The sequence below is a fragment of the Anneissia japonica genome, unplaced genomic scaffold, assembly GCF_011630105.1.
Source record: "Anneissia japonica isolate Jap-2015-1 unplaced genomic scaffold, ASM1163010v1 scaffold288036_len564833_cov171, whole genome shotgun sequence".
NCBI classification, from domain to species: Eukaryota; Metazoa; Echinodermata; class Crinoidea; order Comatulida; family Comatulidae; genus Anneissia; species Anneissia japonica.
Genome location: NW_022706414.1, coordinates 339,456 through 361,252, shown reverse-complemented (window position 1 = coordinate 361,252; position 21,797 = coordinate 339,456). Strand labels below are relative to the sequence as shown.

The following is a 21,797-nucleotide window of genomic DNA, read 5'->3' as shown; positions in this document are numbered from 1 at the left end:
ATATATATAAAGCATATGGTAGAGTAAAAATTAATATTAATTAATATAAAAATATATAGGCCTATATAAATATATATATATTCATTTATACATATATATAAAGCATAGGCCTATGGTAGAGTAAAAATTAATTTTAAATTTATATTTTTTGTTGCTTAGAACTGCAAACACAAATAATGTATAAATCAAGTAGATAATAAAACAGTGCTCAAATAAATAGGAACATGATGTAATAAATCCTATCAAACATAGTTCATCGACGTAAGTGACTTATTAGTTGTATGAATTTTTTGTTGCTTAGAACTGCAAACACAAATAATGTATAAATCAAGTAGATAATAAAACAGTGCTCAAATAAATAGGAACATGATGTAATGAATCCTATCAAACATAGTTCATCGACGTAAGTGACTTATTAGTTGTATGAAAGAAAGAGGTCTCTGGTGGGATTCTCTCGCTACGGTATCTCGACGAACCTTATACTGTTTAGACCACAGAGGCCCGTACGATATTATCGAATTTTAAGACCACAGTCTCTCTTCCTTCATACAACTTGTACAACTTGGGGCTCACACATAGTGGAGCGATTTTTTAAGCTACGTAATTAGTTAAAGTTTATTTACATAATACATAAACTGTTAAATGGTATAAATTATATATTAATTCTCACTACCTACTGGTAACCCTAATATACAAATCTTTAAATGGGAACTTTATTAAAAAAAAATTCACCCGAGGAACATGTTGACTTCTTAATGACAAACTAGGTTAAAAAATAAAGTATAATTTAAGACAGGGTTCTCAACTATATCGCAATAGGGGCTAAAATTATTCATTGAATAAATTTGAAGGGCCAGGTGTGTTTTGGTGCGTAGTGTCATCCGAGCGCCGCAGGTGCGAGCCAGGGTGGGTTTGGGAGAGGGTGTATCCCCCTTCCCAAATTAGGAATTTAAAAAAAAATAAGCCGCTAGATGCTCATAGGCCTACAGATCTCGCGGGCCGCATAACATGCACTCGCGGGCCACCAGTTGAGAACCCCTGATTCAAGTAAAACTCATCAACATCAATCAATAAACAATACAATGTCTAAATGTAATTTAAACATATCATTATGGGCAACCATTTAAATGCATTATTCTGAATAATTTATTACTAATGTTAGGCCTATTATTGACCTGATAGGCCTATTACAGTCACGCTGTCATATTTCGTTGTGGGATATAGCTAGATTATTGGATTGTATCACAATTATATACATTAAAAAATTGGATGAAAAGTAACAATACCATAATTGGTGCTGTAATTCGTTTTTTTTTAAATAAACGATCTATGTTCAAAACATTTGAATGTTTTAAATTAAAATTTCATACCGATATTTTTTAAGTCCATGATAAACATGATAATAAACAAATAGGTGTAAAGGATTATTTGAAACAAACATGTATTTATCATCAAAAAACTTCTAATGTGTTTTAAAAAATTTAAATAGGCCTAAATAATGTTATTTACAAATAGTGAATGCCTATTAGCGGTGTAGAAGAAAACACATCGTATAGAATATTGCACACATTCACGTAAGATTGAAATGGACTTTTCACGGTGAAACACACAACACGAAAGTCCAAAGATAATATTTCTAGTGTGGTCCTTTTGGGTTTGAATTGGGTAGTACATGTCTATACCTCCCCCTGTTTTCCCCCTTTGAGTATTTTATCTTATTTAACCGTGCACATGCACCATATTTGACAAGGGACCAACAGCTTTATTTCCTTGTGGACTGTAAACTTGCATTCTAACCCTCCACCTGATACACAAGGACAACAGCGGATAGAACTGAACCAGTCATCGTTGGTATGAACGGAGACCTACCGGTACTAGTTCAGCAGATTAATGGTGAAAAAACGATAAATACATTGGACAAATGTACACAAATACAATATTTCGCTTAAATTCACTACTGTCTATTGGTACAAGTTGTGAAAACCTGCAGGGATCGTGACGTATTTCTGTATTTTAAAATATTTTGAAGATCAACAATCTCAACTCTTGATTAGCATTCTCACTTATTATTGCAAGGCTCCATTTATATTTGCTGCCCTCTTTAGTCGTGATTCCATCGCCCCAAGTAACTTTTTCACAGCTATGCAATTTTCCTGAACGGAGTAGTACGCGAAACAAATACGTAGAAAACTCTGACAGTTCCCCGCTACAGAGCACCTGCAAAATAGCGACATTTAAGAAATACGTTTCAAATGGTTTAGAAAACAAAACAATCAAATGGTGGACTGTATTATTTTATATTAGACTTTAGCCGGGAGAACTCATTTTTGTTAACCCATTTTCTTAATGATTAATGCTGACGCACTTTAAAACTAACATAATGATAGGCAAATTCGAGTTATAGGCAAATTTAATAAACACTTTGTTTATATTACTACAATAGTGTGTATCTTGTAAGCAATCTTGTCAATGTATAGACCTATACTGCATGTGAACCGTCTAATTATTTAAATGAAACACGACTTCATATAGGCATACATACACTATACGAATAATTAATTACTTGAACGAAATACGCCTTTATAGAAATTACCCAGATTGCAGAGTCAACTTTGCCGAAAGCCAGTTTGCCGAATGGAATTTTACTGACAAAAAAATAAGAAAACAAAGTTTGCCGAATTTCGACCCACTATAGTAAAACAGTTTGTCCTATTAACAGTGGTGGGTAAATTACAAGAGGTGGTTTGGTCAGTGGTATATCTAGGATTTTTACGTGTGGAAGGGATGATGGGCAGAGCGAAAACGTTTAAGGGAGTAAAGTAAGAAATAGCCAGCTGATAAAACAATGTTAAATTAGGTGATTTTAGTGTTATAAACTGCGCTCTTATATACACACACATTTACAACTAACAAAATAATGGTAGAACAAAAGAAAGGGATAAATAAGGGATAAGGGTTGGCCAATGTGGGTAATGGCAGATTATAGTTATATAAAATTGGGATGGTGCTGGCATACAGGGATGGCAGCAGGATTTGCACGACGCGGTAGGGGATCCGAGGTCCACGACGTAGGGGGTGGGGGATTGTCCCCGACGACAGCAAAGTGGGTATGGTGTGGCGGCGCTCAAAATCTTACCTTTTCCCCTCGAGTATTGAGACATTGTGTATTTTTTGGCAGAACTCGCTCAGTTCATGAACGTCAACATAACTTGGTAACTCTATCCATATAAAGTATCCACCCTAGAATAAAATCAGGAAAATTAATGTAGTAATATGAACCGCAATGTCTTCGTTATTAAAAATGGGCTAGCTAAATTCTGCTGAGCTTGGTAGAAATATGAACATACTGAGCTATCAATCCAGTGATTGGTTGACTATGATGAGTCATAATCTATAGGCCTATTATAGGTACGCACACTCACCGTTAAAATGCAGTTTACATGACTATGACGTGAACAACATGAACATTCGAGTATGAGTGATCACGTGTGAGAGAGTAAAGCCGGGCACTCACAGCGCACAACGGTGTCGGCCGACGCGATTCTACGGGGAACGCCACACCACGACACGCACGCAATGGATCGTTTTCAATAACGTTCCGTAGGCCTACAGACTGCCACCAACAATCAGTAGACGCCATCGCGCCGCTTAGACTTACAGGGAGCGGAGTGAGATTCGTCGACGTTTGTACGACGGTCGATGCAGTGAGTGCCCATCTTAACTCTGCCTACCTTTGGTACACTGTACTTCACACTCTTCGGACAGTGTTTTTGAAGAACATCTAAGACCGCATTAAGTTTCCTCTAATAAGATATAAAACAACATAATTAAGCCTAAATAAGACATAATATTAACAATTAAGTATTACAGGGCAACGGCTCCATGATAAGCTGTCGTCCACTGCTTTTTATCCTGCCCATATAATAAAATGATATAAACAACAAGAACATTTTCAACAACTAACCAAATTACAAGACAATAATACATTATTTACAGCGAAGCCATACTTAATTTTCACTTTTGTTTTTTAAATTCAAATATCACATTGAGATTCAAAATTTAAATTAAACAACACTAACAATAATAACATCAAATGAACACATAATTATCAACCAAACAGTGTATTATACAGAATGATATCATTAACAATTAGGCAACCAAATAATATTTACAATATTTGTATTTTTTACAATATACTCAACTCCTTTTCAACTATCAATCTTCTTTGAAGTTGTAAACTGATGAAACAATCTACCGCAAAAAGTGATCGATATCAAGTTCAACCCAATCTCCAAGAATGAACTCCTTGCACCGGACCTAACTATCTAAATATGATTTACATTAAAACCATAAACCTTTTTACTACTGAATATTTTTAATATTTTATATGTGATTAAGACGTATCATTATTATTATTAACTTATCCTGTGATCTTTGTCGATGTATTTTAACAAAATTCAATGTATTCTATATTGTAGATGAAGCTTTTATCTTTTTTTAAATTAACGCCCGTAGTCTTTACAAACTTTAGTCGAATTTCGAACTAGAACTTCATTTAGTGCTAGTTGGAACTTCAACTTCAATTTGTGTTCACATACAACGTAGTCGAAGTTTTAACTACGACTAAATCAAGTCCTAGTTTTAGTTCAACTGAAGACGACTGGCAAGCCACGACTATCAAACTAACTAGTGCAGTGGAAGTTCGTTCTAAAAATACGAAATGACGTAATTTTAAAGTTTTAGCTCGAACTACGACTAAAGTTTGTTTTAAGAATACTGGGGTAAGTATCTTCTCAATTGTATTAATTTAAACAGGACCATTTTAAAAACAGACTGTTACATCTTGTCTGAAATTGCATCTTGTATAAATATGTTTAAAATAAAACCAAATAAATAAAATAAATATAAATTTAAAAAAATAACTAACACTACCCTTGTTGAACTTCCGGTTATAATCCCTGGTGTATGTTTTGGAAGCGCAACTACAAGGTACAAGGTATTAACTTCTTAGGTTCCTACGTTTTGAGGACTTACATCTTCTTTGTTGATATACACCACAGATTGCTATCGGAGTTGCAATATATTAAATGTATGCTTCCCTCTTAAAGTTAGATTATTCTTGTCAATCACCTACAAGAATGACTTCTGGGTAGTTTTTGGAAAATGTTATTAATTAATAACTCTGAAGAGTTGATTTGAAAACATGAGTTTTATAGTTTTAGTATATAACATATATATTATTTTTTTAAAGTGTAACTAATCCTTTGTGTTTTATATTATTTCATACGGTAATAATTTTGTACTGTAGTTTAAGCATCAAGGAAACCACGTGTCATGTACATCTTGTTTTGTGGTTATGACAATAAAGTTTATCCTATCTTATAATTTCTTTATATTTTTTTATATTGGGACATGTTGTATCTCAAAAACCCTTAGCAGAAACAATAATAAAAATCGTTGTACAAAATATATATACAATTTTATTATTTAGTCTTTATAAACTGTGAATTGTTAATTGAGACTGAAGAGGTTTAAAAGTGCTTCGGGTGAAATTGTAAAGTGAATCCACAGTCGACAGCAATGATCACTTACCTTTAAAGTGGTTCTGACCATCAATAAAAACGCGCTGAACAGATCAGTATTTAATGAACTTCCAACGATTCCAGATGTAAAATGGTTCATAGAGCCTCCACCAAGCAAAACGCCACTTGGGACAAAACAGAAACAATTGAAAGTAAACGGTGATGTATAAAGTTTTTTTTAGCCTTAGGGATTTACTGCCCCCTAAAATTAAAATAAATTCAATTTTTAACTGAAGCTGATTTGGAATACTGCAACATAAAAATTATAAACTTATTAGAAAATAGTATATTTCATAAATGTTTCCCTTAATTCTTATCAATATCCGTGGTAAAACAAGCGACTATTTTTTCCTTAAATAGGCCTATACGGTACTAATTTTTAAGATCAGTTTGATAATATTTAAAATGAGAAAGTTATTTAAAGATTGATTTTTATAATTTGTTAGGAGACAATACTTCATACAAAAGAAACCACGCATGTGTACCTATAAAGAGGTTACTAATCCTATTGTAACTTACTCTACCATAAGCTTGCTGAGTACAACTTTCGGCGCTTCAATCCAACCGAGTCGAAGTCCGGGACCTAGTATTTTAGAGAAACTGCCGTTTGATACAATATTGCCGAAGTAATCATTGTCGGATTTCACGTCGTACTGGTATAGCCTCGGTGGCGCTCTCTTGAATGCATCGCCGTCCTTTTCAAGGCACAGCAAATTATATACATCGTCGCTAACCACCAAAAGATTGTATTCTCGGGCGAGATTGACTAGCTTCTCGCATTTCTCTGAAAGCAAGACATCAATTATTATGAACTTCGTAGAAATACATGAATATCATATCAATATATTGACACTAACGTCATTTAACACACTCAGTGACAATGAGTGTCCAGGCTCGGTCTAGGAACCGGACCACTGGATGAAAAGAGATAAAAAAAAAATTCATTTTAGGAAAACATTTTGGTTTAAATTAGACATCTAAATACCAGGGACATTGTTTCTGGAAGTTTCGGCCCCACTTAGCCCAATGGGGCGCATAGCGGCAACTAGATCTCCGTTGATACCCAGGCCACCAGTTGAAAAATATAGATAAAAAGAGTGATTTCATTATTTTGGTCGAATATTCTATAACCGTTTAATCTAAATACATAAAAAGCAGCTTATGGGCTTTACTAGGGTGAGCAGAGTGAATTTACAAATTTTTACTACTGTAAGAAAAATCACTTATTGTTAACTTTTACTTGGGAAAGAGTGAAATTAGAATGATCTCTTATGACATTCTCTTTAATCGAATTTTTTTTTGAATTTTTGCATTCAGAGCCACTGTGGCGCATCTAAGAGTCTTGAAATGGGGCTAATGGGAGGCGTGAAGGTGAAGTGGGGCTCGATGTTTAAGTGAGGGGCTCTATAACTCGTCAAATAAGGTAATATGTGCCAATTTTTTATTTAATACAGTACTTGAGCATAATTTTTTTTGCGACCTGCCTACCTTTTGAATAGCATAGTCCTGTAGGGTTTTGATAGACGGAGACGACGTACACCAACGCCCAGAATGGACGTTCGGTAGTTGGTTGAAAATCGACAGGCTTCCGCCGTTCAAGTTCTTCTTCCAGCATCTCCAAGTCCAAACCATCCTCAACGATTGGAACTATAATGGATATATAGTTAGAAACAATGTATATACTGTCTCTTATACACATCTAGATGTGTATAAGAGACAGGAGTACAACTTTCGGCGCTTCAATCCAACCGAGTCGAAGTCCGGGACCTAGTATTTTAGAGAAACTGCCGTTTGATACAATATTGCCGAAGTAATCATTGTCGGATTTCACGTCGTACTGGTATAGCCTCGGTGGCGCTCTCTTGAATGCATCGCCGTCCTTTTCAAGGCACAGCAAATTATATACATCGTCGCTAACCACCAAAAGATTGTATTCTCGGGCGAGATTGACTAGCTTCTCGCATTTCTCTGAAAGCAAGACATCAATTATTATGAACTTCGTAGAAATACATGAATATCATATCAATATATTGACACTAACGTCATTTAACACACTCAGTGACAATGAGTGTCCAGGCTCGGTCTAGGAACCGGACCACTGGATGAAAAGAGATAAAAAAAAAATATTAATTTTAGGAAAACATTTTGGTTTAAATTAGACATCTAAATACCGGGGGCATTGTTTCTGGAAGTTTCGGCCCCACTTAGCCCAATGGGGCGCATAGCGGCAACTAGATCTCCGTTGATACCCAGGCCACCAGTTGAAAAATATAGTCATTCGTGTGGATTGAAATGTGAGGACACATACATTCTGTGTATGTGCATACATATGAAAAAATGAGGACATTTTATTAGAGACATATGAAAAAGTCAGGACATCATTATAGAGGGCGCTGTTCACTTTTAAACATTTTAAAAAATGTATAGAAAATGTATGGGTAGAGGTAAACCTATCTAAAAGAGGTCAATTTAAAGTGAAGGCCTACGCGGGTAGAAGATAACCAAAATGGGGTTTTGTAGGCCTAGAAAATGTGAGGACACGAAATTTGTACTCACATTTTTTTTTTGTCCTCAGATGTATAGGAAAATATAGAAATTTGTCCTCACATGTATAGGAATGCGCGTACATATATACACATACATACATACATACACACACATACATACATACATATATACATACATATATACATAAGATCATATATATAGTGCTTAGCAGTGGGAAAACAAATATATAAATGAAATAGATAATAATACAGCTCTCATGATATGATATTATAGAGATAAACTCTAATAATCGGGAAAAATGTGCCGGCTTAAGAGACACCAACAGACAAGAAAGCAGAAATAATTAGGCCTGCGTCGCAACATCCCGCCAATCGTTACTTACTAGGTACAGCTTTGAGTCCAAGGTCTACAGCAACAAGTTTGTTAACGTGAAAGTAGGTGGGATCCTCTATAAAAATGTAGTCCTCAACATTAAAAAATGTGCTAGCAAGTAAAGACAGACCGGCTGTAGCTCCTGTGGTAGTCATAAGTGATTTCCTGAAATAGAAAGGAGTTGCTCAGCGACTGAGATTGGTCTATGAGCTAGTGGATTTCCTCATGAGCATTACGTTTTCTTTTCTCCAGTATCACATAACACGCATTTATAAATTGTAAAATATCAAAAGAATTTTAACTTTCTAAAAATTATTGGATATTACTTTAATCTTAATCAAATTCATTGATAATAAATGTGAGGATGTAAAATGGAATTGATACAAACTTTACATTTTAATACCGTAATACAGTAATGGCTTTTTAGGAATACTCGGCTGATTGATTATTAGATCTTTTTTTAATTTGTTTTTAGAGAATAAAAACCTACAGGCTCATCCGGAAATTGAACCAGGTACCTCTCACACCCAACAAAGCTACATTTATGACTCTCTAGACCAACGAGCAATAGTTACGGAGTAATTATGAAGGACCTGTAGGAACACTCGGCTAATTGATAAATCTTTTTTGCTGATTGATTAATAGATCAATGTTTGCATTTTCTTAGAGAAAAAAAAATAACAGGCTCGTCCAGGAATTGAACCAGAGACCTCTCACACCCTAAGCTACATTCTTGCCTCCTGATCAACGAACCATACGGTAGTTACTGTGTAATTTTGAAGGAGCCCCAGGAATACTGGGCTGATTGATATAAATTCTTGCTGTTTGTTTGCTAGATCATTTTTTGTATGGGCGACCGTTAGGGCCAATATACTCTACTGCCTCTATTATAATGCCCTCATTGGAGCTTTTGAGATTAGGAGACCTTGTTATGTATGTATAAACGAGATATTAAATTTGTATAGGACTACTCACGAATCAACAATGTCATCAAACTGTTCCGAGAGGAATTTCGCCAGATTTATTCTGTAAGCGGGATCTCCGAGCGTACTTCCGTATTGCAATAAATCCCCTTCGCCGGATATCTCTTTTTCCTTTGGGAAGAACGTAAGCATTTATAAATATTTACAAGACAATGCCTTGTATGACGGTAACGTATAAGATACGATTCTGTACTTAAAAAGCAAAAACAAATTAATAATAAAATATATTTTAGGAATAAAAAATATAATCATAGAACGACTTATAATTCAAAGACACAATGCATGTAACACGTGGACATTGTACAGTGCTGTAATTATAACAGCTATTATTATAGATCTAACATGAAGAAAAACAGAACAAACAACCATTTGGCATAAGAACGATTGTATAGGTATTTTGACTGATAACATATTATGAAACAAACTCCGAAAGAAGTGATACAAGCCATTTTTTATTCAATATAACTTTATTAGTTAATCTTCGGGAATGAAGATGAACTAATAAATATTGAAATCAAAAATGGCTTGTATCACTTTTTTTCGCACGCCCCCCCCCCCCCAAAAAAGCTCGCTAACCCCATCGAAAATGTCAGAAGCAAACAACAAATCAACCTCAACTAGTTAAAAATCACCCTGTATCACCTTCTATTTTACGACCTGCTTCATCATCGAGGCCTCGACACCGAGATTTGATCCCCTACTTAAAACCATCAAAACCAGTCTCCCCCCCCCGTCTCCTCCCCCCCCCCCCCCAAATTTCAAGACTCCTAGATACTCTACTGCCAACACGACATGGGATGCTTGCAAAAAATGCTCTCCCAAAGTGTCGATGTCAATAAAAACTAAAAGAAATCAAATCATACCAATCTCATCTCTGTAGCTTTCATCATAAACTTAGCTGCTGACCGGAGCATGCCGACTCCCGGCCCGCCGACATCCAGCCCATATTTACCGTCAGCCAGCATGTGTTCCTCTGTGAACAAGTTATTGTGCATGCCATAATCCTTATCTTGAAATTTAATTCCGTTAGACATTGCAGGGCGAGATGATTCTAATGGGTAAGTTGGTCAGTTATGCTGAAGAAAGAAAACAAAAAGATATTTGTTTTATTCAGGTGTATTATACTTATTTGAGTAAGTATAAAATGTTACGATTTACCGCCCAGGCGTCTGCACAAATCTGGTAGAAATGTAACACCGTTTTTTAGGCGTTTACCATTAAGGATGTACTATCAGTCAAAAAAGAGGAAAATACATCAAAAATTCAAATAAAATTTTGAATAGCTCATTTAAAAGGATCAAATAAATTATTAGCTTACACCAAGAACCGATTTACAGAATATACCATCCTTCCTCATACGAAAGCTAACACATTGTTATTGTATAGTCTTGGCTATTGAAAAGGCTAATTGAGCAACTAAAAGACACTGCCTACAGTTTATCAATAAGGCCAAAAAAATATATTTGTTTAGCGTCACCGCCCGACCCTGATTTTCTAGCCGCCTCTCATTTTTTTGTGTTAAAAAAGTGATGAAAATCGACTAAAAAATTCCGATAATTGAGGAAAAACGATCGTTTTTTTCATCTTCAGCACAGAGAACAAGATGTGAAGTGCGCCATTAACATTACAAGTGTTTTTTTTCTGCAGGAAAAAAAATCGGTAGTTGCTAACAGCCGAGGGGCGTGCCTTGTATGGTGACACGTCATGTATTATTATACCGTCTACCTAAAGACATCGCACATACTGTACACCGTGTGCAGAATGCAGCCCTAGGCTACTAAAAAATAGGCCTAATTGTTATTTAATACAATACAAATTACAATAGAGACATTGGAAAGTTAATATATTTGATATAATTAAATATTTATCGCGGATCGGTACACCAAGAACCGATTTACAGAATGTACCATCCTTCCTCATACGAAAGCTAACACATTGTTATTGTATAGTCTTGGCTATTGAAAAGGCAGTGTCATAGTCGGTGCACCTTTTGGTGAATGGTATATGTGTTACCCCATCGTGAGGTGCAGCAATATGTACGTGGCAGGGATACCCGGTAAAAGTGACGACTATTAATTATTAAACACATAACAGTGAATTTACCACATTTTATTGTGCATCGAATCCTAAGTTCATAATTAGGCCTTCTCAGCATTGCATCAACAGCAATTAAACAAAAGCCCACAATTAACAATAGATGAGTCGGCCTACTGTAGTTTCAGTTAAAGACCAATAGGCCCTACCGTATCATGAAACGCATGATTGAACACCCAGCCAGTCGTATTTTCTCATTTAACACATCAATACGGTAGTTCGTCGACTGAGTCCAAACCTGAGTGGCAGCGTCAGAGATTTCAAGAGAAGGGGGTTGGGGGTGGGTCAATGGTCCCCAGCACCCCCAGATTCGTTGGATTTAGAGGGGGTGGAAAACTTTTAAGAATAGCATCTTCCCCGACGGGTGTGCCCCACTTCTGGAGCCCCACTGGCATTGTCCTTATACCGTCTACCTAAAGACATCGCACATACTGTATACCGTGTGCAGAATGCAGCCCTAGGCTACTAAAGAATAGGCCTAATTGTTATTTAATACAATACAAATTACAATACAGACATTGGAAAGTTAATATATTTAATTTAATTACATATTTAGCCTAACATTCTGTTCCCCTCCTCTTTTTGTGTAATATAGCCGGCAATTTTGTGAAACATTAAAAAGTAATAAATCTTAACTTCAGCAGTTATGTTGTAATAGAAGTTGTAATTTTAATTTATTAGGCCCATTTTCTTTCAAGTAATATACTGTTCAAGGGATTAGGTTGGAAAATCTACAGACTAAGTACAATATTGTAGTACTAGTAGAGGCCATTGAATTGTTTTCATTTCTTTCTGTGATTTAATCACAGCGGTAGGGGATTAGGCCGTAATAATCCCCACCGCTAAATAACTAGTATTATTTCACTCTGTGTAGACCCCATAAATCCAAATCCTTATTAGGAATCCTAATTTTGGAAAGAAAAATTACACAGGGACAACTTATTTTTTCTTACATTGATTGTACCACCATGATCCATATGGAATTGCTGTGTTACTCTCTATGTCGAGGACGAACTGTAACTGAAAGACGAACTATAGCTGAAATTATGCATGACGTCAACATACGAAGCCACGCCCCTCGGCTTAACCCGTTGTATTTAGCAACTACCAAAAAAAAAATCGATTCCCTCACGTACCTGTGCTTGTTGACAGAAATCGCGGATCGGTAGTATAGTAAGCGTACAGTAAGCGTACATGTTTTTATTTGGTTCTTTTTAGATAATAAACAATGTTTTAAATATGATAATAATAAAGTACTATGAAGACAAATAATAGGTTACGGCCTACGCTTCAATTGTCAGATATTTTAGGCCTATGGACTAGGCCTAGCATAAGTACTACTTCTAACTAAGCTAGGCCTAGCCTAGCACTACAGCAGTTAGCCTACGGAACCAGAATGCCTATTAAAATAAATATTGTACAAATAAATCTATTATTGGAGTTTGTCAAAGATTTGGCTTGGCACCAATGCAGTTTTTGAAATCTCTAGGCCTAAGAAGCCTAAGTAAGTAAGGGCGTAGGCCAGCCAAAAAAAATCCGCCCCTCCCTCGCCCCTGAACATTTCTGAGGGTGACACTAAACGAGTATTTTTTTGGCCTAATAATTCGAATAGTTATATTCGTTTCCATGGAAAAAAATAATACTAATAATAATTATTATCATATAACATACCTATTAAATGAAGAGTACAGCTTGAAGACTTATCCTTCCGACTTGCCAACTAATGATGGAATAAAAGTTTTTTAGTACGTTTTGAGCATGCGCGTTTGCGAAATACGACACACATCAGTGATTTATTCTACTGAAAATTTTCCATCACTGCTAAAAAACTGCAAATGAACAAAACAGCATTGAGCCACATCGACAGACACGAAAATATTTATGTTTCCCAGGTGCGGATCCAGACTATGTCTAAAACAGGGCCCTGGGGTATGCTTCCTGAGAGATTTTTGTTTTCTAGATCTCTGAGGCATTATGGGCGATAAATGATTTATTTATCTTTCTTTCTTTTTTCCCTTTTGTTACTTTCCGAAAGTTTATGTTTGCGTTTGTCTTGGGTCCCAAACTCCTAGTGAATAGATTTGTTTGTTTTATATACATCACTTCTCAAATATAACCCACTTATTTAAACTATATCTTGTTAAAAGTTAAATTAAGCAAATGAAGCTCTATATCTTTTGGATTAGATTAGAATTAAAATGAAATATAAATGATATTAATATGAGGGCTACTATGGTCATCATTACTTCATTTGCGTTATATCAGTAGTAGCCGATTAGTTATGGTATTTATTAACCATTGATAAATAAAACACCGTGAATGGGATTTAATGAATGTATTCGATTCGGTTATAACCTTCAACTCCTTATACCTTTTTATCAATTTTGGATAGGCATTTTCTTAACGGAAATATACACTTACACAACAAATGATGGAAAATTCCACTTTGACACTAAACAGCTGATCCGTCATTCATGGGTCACTAGAAAAATAAATTGGTAATCATTTAATTACGAATACCTGCGGCTATTTAACAATGTGAAAGTAAGCGGTGATCATATAAAAAACCTTGCACGAAATGAACGGTCGGGTTAATTTAAATACTGTAATAAAAGAGAAACTAACAATTCAACTTTGTAGAATGGATTAAGAAACTGCTAGAATGAAGCAACAACTGATGAGCAGGTTTTAAGGCTGATCTCATTGTCTGTTTTACGTGGTGACGTCGATGAATGATTGAAATAGCTCAGATTATAGACTGCTAGGATAGATCAAAATTTAGTCACGCTGTATTGAATTATGATCTGAAATATTTATGGACATTATCACTTGGATATAATTTATTATTCTTCAGATTCTAAATTCCTCTTCGATGTCTTGATTCATGCACTGTGTACACTTGGAAAGTTGCTCAAAATAATTTTCAATAAGTTATCGGAATTTCTCATTATTGTTTTTCACTAACATTAGTACATGGCATTAGCATAAAAATGGCAAGAGATGGTTAATGTGTTTTCCAGAATACATATACAGTACGTTATACTGAAAAATGCCCCTTATTGTCACCGTAAATGTTGAAGTAATTAGCCACCGCCAAAAAGTGTTGTATCAACATAAAGATAATTGATCCCAACCAGGTAATGTAATTCTACTGGAGTAGCATTATTAAAATGTGTTGAACATGATGTTGAATCCATTGTTGTTCAGTCATTTAGGGGAGGGGCCGGCATTTATTTGAGGGAAAATAATTATGTGGCGCTTATTTGAGAGAGCCGTTTCTCTAATGGCCGTGGCAGGAGAGGCGTGGGTGTAGACTTTCGTGGTATTTGCCACTTTCTCCTATTTGATGTACGCCTATTTATAATTGGACGTCAGCAATACTGTCAAATTAAGACTATTTTTAGGTTCAGATCTAGTGCGCCTGGAGGGGCATGAACTTTCTTTTTTATTTTTTATTTTTTTGGTGGGGGAGGGGGTGGAGGGGCGTCTTCTTTCCCGCGCACCCAATAGAAACGCCTCTGCAATAAGAATGATTAAACTCATGGGTACTCACTTTACATATGCCTACACATTTTTTAAGAACACTGAAATTGCTTAAAAATTAAGAACAAAATAAGAACCAAATTGAGGCTAAGGTAAAATGTCAAATGAGGTTTTTTATTTAAAAAAACAAGAAAAACAAAAAAAATTATATCTGTACAGTACGTGCAGTAGGTCAGACTATGTATGCAACTAGCCTACCACCTGTCATTTGGGGCCATTTTTACCAGGGACATTTTTCTGGGGCCATTTTTTCGGGGCCTTTTTTGAGGGCCCATTTTTTCCGGGGCCACATACATTCTAGTACAGTGTTATTGCTGTACAGCAATAATTTTCTAGGTTTAAAAAGCGTGTAAAATAAGAACATAATAAGAACATTTTGAGCCTGAAATCGGCCCAAAAACATTGAGTCCGGGCAAAATTGTACTGGTTCTTTATATATATACGGTATATATAAAAAAACTTGTATTTTATGCACCGGACATAATAAAGAAATTTGGAGGAAGTAGTTGTATTAGCTGGTGGCGGCTTGTACTGTACTAATAAACTGTATTAATAATCCAAGCATTCAATAACTGATAAGGTCAAAAGTCCAACCGATCAAAAATTTCTTTTGGTCCGACATTTTTTTTTTTCATTTTTAAGGAAGAGCCTAAAATACTTGTATGGGATACTTTTCAAGCTTTTGTCTTTAATTTTACCTACCAAAATGCGGGCGTTAGGGATGGTAGGCAATGAACACTAGTGATATGATCATATAAATTTTAAAAAAAAAAAAAAAAAAAAAAAAAAAAAAAAAAAAAAAAAATTAAAAATAAAAATAAAAAACAAAAAAAAAAAAAAAAAAAAAATAATAATAATAATAATAATAAAATTACTTGAAAAAAAAAACCAAACAAACAAAAACAAAAACAAAGAAAATTATGAAGTAAAAAAAAGCAGAAAGGATTTTTTAATTGAATAGACCTTTCATAGCCAGACGAATTTTAGGGGAAAAAAGGATGTATGGTATGCTTCTCAAACAGCAACCAGACGCTCCTGGCTCTAAGGCATGCAGGTATACTTGGAAGTCAGGGCGTTTTATTTAAAAAGAAAAGCTCGTTCCTCATATGAAAGGTAATTTGGTTTTACAAAGGCCTATAATGATTTGCTAATATACCTAATAGGGCGCAATAGTCAGGCCGAAAATCGGACTGGTCTGACCGCTTCAATGCCTTGAAATCATAAGAACTACTATGATGAAAAGTGGATATTATTAATATACAAAAATAAACATAAATTTGAAATTAAATTTAAGGAAATGGATGCACTGACTACAATTCGGTAGGCAATTACAAAAGAGGTCGAGTGCGGAGTTGAATAGCGTGTTCCATATGAGATAAAGCTCAGAAATCTGCTATGGCGGTTTTTATATTGCTGAGTGGCCTAGGTATGGGAAGCGCAGCCAGTGCAAAGCACAGAGGCCCTGGGCTATTGGGGGCCCATTCAATAGGCCTATAGATCTAAAAAAATAAAATATAATTAAATTAAAAAAATTAAAGTTAAATTTTAAAGGATACCTTCAATCATATTAGGTTTTGGAGGCCACAATAATCAATATGTTCATTAACATTTGCCTTTTAGGTAACACCAAACACTGCAGGTAGGGTAACTATTTAACCTTTTTTTTAACAAAAACACAGGTCACGAACTGCTTCGTATCTTTTAAATTTGTTTAAGGCTATTTTCTTTCATTCAGGTATATACGTTCATACCCCGGACCACGGTTCGATGCACTAAAATACATTCTGGAAAGCATATATATTTAGACTATTTCTAAAGCAATTGAAATATCGGCGCGCAAGTTCTTTGTTTGATTTTAAAGTTTGTTTAAATAGCCTATAATATATTATTGTTATTAATGTAAAGACATGAACAATATTATTTAAAGGAAAAAGCACGTAATGAAGAATCTGCTTCGGTGGTTTTTTACTAATCTTTTTGAACCTTTCTGCTTTTCCGTTCCGATTTTTCTTTTTAATTTGGCTTGAAATTTCTTTTGATGCTGCCTTCGGCCTCCTTGGTTTTTCGTCTTAAGGACACCAATGGAAATAAGAACTTTTTAGGACTTTTTTAGGCTATCCTTGCATCTCCTTGAATTAATTCCATCAATTCCTCCATCAATCTTACTTGTACTATAGTATTGGCCTTTTGCTTGTTTTCTTGGTAACTTTTTTTAATGAATTTTATGCTTTTTACATTGTGTATTGTTTTAATGATTGTACTTTATGAGATAATTTAATAATAATAATAATAATAATAATAATAATAATAATAATAATAATAATAATAATAATAATAATAATAATAATAATAATAATAATAATAATAATAATAATAGTGTAGTTTTATATAGCGCACATATCCATCTAATGTAAGATGCTCAGGGCGCATGATATGTGGACTAGGAACTCGACCAATGATGCGAATAAATCAAATCAAATCTAATCAAAATATCCCGACTAAATGTATTTCGGACTTGATGTGATCAGAGAAGCTCTGTATCCATCCCTCATGGCTTCACATTAAAGGGTTCGGCAAGTCTAATTTTAACTCTATTCCGCAAACCTTGTAACATACCTTACGCAAACCTTACACATTTAAGAAAAGAAAAATGAAGTTTTTATAGAATTAAAGGGCCCTGGCAATTATCTTGCCAGTCACCATTTTAGTATTCTCCTATCTCTGATTTTGAAGTATATCGTAAGTTGGTTGTTCTACAGTTTTTGTTCATAACGTTTGAAGTTAACTTACTTTTTAATTCGTCTGTTTACAAAATCTTCGGTCCTCCTGGGTCCTCCAGTCTGTCAGGCGTAGTGCGTACTATGCATACTATGCAGGCCAATCTCAAGCCAGTATTTATTCCCAGGTGCCTCTTCTTGCATAATAGGCCTAATACGTAGTTTAGCTTCCCTGGTATTTTTATTGTGTGGTGTGAATATTCATTGGAAGCTCAGATATTCATTGGAAGCGATGATCCGTTTTTTTTTTAAATCAATTTTCAATAGGCCTATTTGTTTTGGTAAATTATTACAGTGCCCACTAAAAATGATTGAGCCCACTCAGCCCACCTTATTTTAACACCAGTGAATAAAGGAAAGAATGGCTTAAGAGTGAATAAAGAATAGATACCCTACAGGGAGCCAGGAAAACTTTGAAAAAATTGGAGAATATAGAAATACAGAAAAGAAATTAAATTATACAGTATAACGAAAGCATGGTTTTTTATACTTAATGCAATACCTCCTTGATGCAACTAAGAGAGCATACATAGGCCTACCAGGCAAAAATAATAAATACGAAGTGTCTATGCTTACGACTCGGAGATTAGTCATAGGCTATGCTTACGCCGATCTATTGAGCATGCGCAGGGGTGACGTAAGCATGATTTCGAGGCTATATGCTTACGCCGATCTAATACTGAGCATGCACAGGGCCGGCGTATAAGCATTATATAGTGCCTATGCTTACGCCGGATTGCTAGCCAACGTAAATAGTCAACTCGTTTATCTGCTTACTATTTCACGTTGTCGAGGCATGAGCTTTGTCTAGTCCACAGTTTTCCAAAAGAACAGGCATCGTCATGAACTGAGGCAGACATATTAGTACATTCCCACACGAGGACCCAATTCTAGCTTACCTTACCTAGTTTCTGTAGCACTTGCCTATTTAGCCTGCCTTAATTCACTTTAATCAGGTACTCCATATCATCCTTGTGTAAAAATATTTGACCTGTGCCAAGCTCTTGTACTTTCCTTGAGTGCCATCTGTTCATTGTGATACAGTACTTCATTGTTAGATAGGCCTATCAAGCCCAATTTATGTTGATATTGATACAATACTATATCTGAAATAATGACAATGTATCTATGTATGATGTGTAGAATGTTGGAGATGACCTGCCTGCTGCAGTTATATTCTGATTTTAAATCATTGTCCTGTACATTACAGTACATAATTAAAAAGCGAAATCAAAAACAAAAATTTGCCCTAGGGTGCTCTTATCTCGATCCCTCACCCCGACCTTTCCAACATCTCTTGACCCGTGTCCCTATAAAATTCTTAATTTTCCTATTATGAACAAGTACGCATACAATAATTACAAGAGAGCGTGACACAGTTTCAATCCAATTGTGTTATTAATATACAAAAACACTGTAGTATATTTCGGTTTAAGCACCAAGGTTTTTAACAACTGAAATGTTTGAAAGGAAACTCTCTTAAAAAATAACTTTCTTTTTCTCTACTAACTGATTCGATGTGCAAGAACTGTACCACGAAATATGGGCTGTACTAACTTAGCTCTGATTATTAACATGAGAACCATGAATGCAGTCGTAATCGATTGAATAGAATTTTAATTCGGGGTTGAAGTTTCTTTTAGGTGCACGTTTTTTTTTGGCAGAATCGATGCTACGTGAAGATCGTTTATATAAGTTTATGTGATTTTCTTTCTCCCAATTCGATACAGCTTCTGACAATTTTTCATAGCTTGTGAAAGTGCCACCCAGACGCAAAGTGTCTTCATCTGCCATCTTGAAACTTCACCAAGTGGCAAGTGCGCGCTACAGAAAAAAAAAATATTTGCACATGCTCCCAATAGGACGTTTTCGTACTCACGATGCAAGCGGCGCCCTTCAAATAGATCGGCGTAAGCATAGCCTATGATTAATGCTTACGACTCGGCGTAAGCATAGACACTTCGTAATAAATATGCCTCTCTCCACTACAACTATTTATGAACTAGGCCTAGGCGTAAAAATCACAAGGAACTCACGATAACCGGACCTCCACTGAGACCAATGTGGGGGTGAATATAAGTTACCAATCCCAATTTTCCTTTCGCAATTCACGCGACCTCCGACCACGGGAAGATCTACTATCGAAAATTAAAGAGTGTGTATCGACAAACAGAATTAACATCAAAGGGAGCGTAGTAGGGGCATGACTGACACAATTTTACCCATCCATCGATGTAGAGTTTGCCGCAAATAAATGCAGAGAACCAGCGTGACCACTCACAATTTTTGATATAGCCAATGACTGGGTCGAAATTACCCAAGATTCAGCAAAAATTGCCCAAAATTACCCAAGCTTCCTGAAAATGCATTAAAATTTGAAAAGAACGTGTTTTTCGCATGTATAATTTCCCTTTTAGTTCAATTTATAAACATTTTTTACTGTAATTGTTTGTTAATTATTAAAGTTAATATTCATGAGGTGATAATACGGATAGAAAAATACACCCTCAGTCGGCCAGTGTTATAAGTAGATCTCAGTGATCAAGTTTAATTATGTAATGCATAAAATTAGGTAAGATCAATGGCAACGCAAATCACAAATAAACAATTCTGAACCCATGTTTATAGCAACTAACAGTCAATTAACAATGTTATGTGCACTTCGTTAAGTTTTGCTTACTTGAATCGACTGAAATATACTTCGTTACTTCTTAATTCTTCCTCTATGAAAAAAAAATATTAAATTTTCTTAGTAAAAATAAAATACCCAAGGATTTGAACGGAATACCCAAGAATCCAAGACCAAGTCAAAATACCCAAGATCTTGGGTAAATACCCAAGCAGTGGTCACATTGCAGAGAACTGCTTGAATAGAGTGACGTCAACTTTATTCCAGTAAAGCGCCTAAAATACCCAAAAAAAAAAAAAAAAAAAAAAAAAAAAAAATTATAACGTCATACAGGTAACGGTACAGAATGTGACATTTTTTTGGCAGCATTATGATGTAATCCTCGATTATCGTTACATGCATAAACAGTAGTTGCTCAGACGTGTTTCTAGGATTTTCTAAACGAGGGGAAATCAGCCGTAAGTGAGCGGCACTAACTTGGGACCGCGTCAATAGGAATCAAGAGCAATGAGGCACAAGCGGAAAGGGAAGGCAGGGAGGGCATCGGGCAGACCTGAACCCCTTGTCGTCCGACGCCACGATGAGGTCGTCGGATAAAAAGTATGTAATATGCCCTGTCTCTTATACACATCTAGATGTGTATAAGAGACAGATAATAGAACACCGCATCCTCTATAACCGCCAATGCGAATGTATGTCGACTGCCAACAGGAAATTACTTCAACATGAACAGGCCCATTCAAATACATTCTATGAGTGAACATGCAATTATTGAGCTCTATTCAATACAGATGTGTATAAGAGACAGCTTTCATTCTATAACATTAAGATTTTACACACTTTGTTAATCATGATGGCTTTTATATATCTGCCCTGTCCAGAATTAGTCAGATGTCCAGTGTCCATATCCTCAACGCCATAACACAATTATTTTGCAATGAAGCATGCACAGAAGGGTTAGATGATTGTAAGATTAATGGAAAATTATCACGGAAATCAATAGGCCTAACGATAGAAACAGTTAAAATGTAAAGATCTGAGATTCATTTCTAAACCAGGACCTTAGAGAGAAAACCATATTTTTTTTAACTTTTTTTTGGGGGTGGGGGTAAATACTTCTTTCTCAATCTAGATACACAATTTTCAGTCGGGACATAAGTATTAAGAGCTGAAGTTTCCTTGTTCATTCACGAATAGTGGCGCCTACCGTATGCCCTAGATTGGGACCGTGATAGGAACTATCTTTCAGAAGGATACCAAACCTTCTTGGTAGACTGAGGCATTAATCAACCCTTGAATATTCAACATA

General features: G+C 35.4%; 1 protein-coding gene across 2 annotated transcripts; it reads right to left on the bottom strand.

Annotated features, from left to right (window-relative positions):
- Positions 1–208: 208 nt before the first annotated feature.
- On the bottom strand, positions 209–17,922 carry LOC117106124 (uncharacterized protein YER152C-like). Of its 2 annotated transcripts, XM_033247471.1 has the most exons (12): positions 17,873–17,922; positions 13,961–14,021; positions 13,211–13,259; positions 10,309–10,521; positions 9,438–9,556; positions 8,473–8,627; positions 7,071–7,229; positions 6,102–6,366; positions 5,593–5,707; positions 3,732–3,803; positions 3,137–3,240; positions 209–2,217 (listed from the first exon to the last, which is right to left on the bottom strand). In XM_033247471.1, exons 4-12 carry the CDS (start codon positions 10,477–10,479, stop codon positions 2,067–2,069), a joined length of 1,311 nt encoding a protein of 436 aa, XP_033103362.1. In that variant the 5' UTR covers positions 10,480–10,521; positions 13,211–13,259; positions 13,961–14,021; positions 17,873–17,922; the 3' UTR covers positions 209–2,066. The 2 variants fall into 2 exon arrangements, with proteins under 2 accessions (XP_033103362.1, XP_033103363.1); XM_033247472.1 differs by lacking the exons at positions 13,211–13,259; positions 13,961–14,021; positions 17,873–17,922 and adding an exon at positions 12,493–12,526.
- Positions 17,923–21,797: the final 3,875 nt, after the last annotated feature.

Excerpts from the sequence above, each read along its gene's own strand:
- LOC117106124 (XM_033247471.1), bottom strand. The coding sequence starts at position 10,479 with ATGTCTAACGGAATTAAATTTCAAGATAAGGATTATGGCATGCACAAT. Across the intron at positions 7,230-8,472 it reads TGGACTCAAAGCTGTACCTA|TTCCAATCGTTGAGGATGGT; the intron begins GTAAGTAACGAT and ends TATCCATTATAG. Across the intron at positions 2,218-3,136 it reads TCAATACTCGAGGGGAAAAG|GTGCTCTGTAGCGGGGAACT; the intron begins GTAAGATTTTGA and ends GCTATTTTGCAG.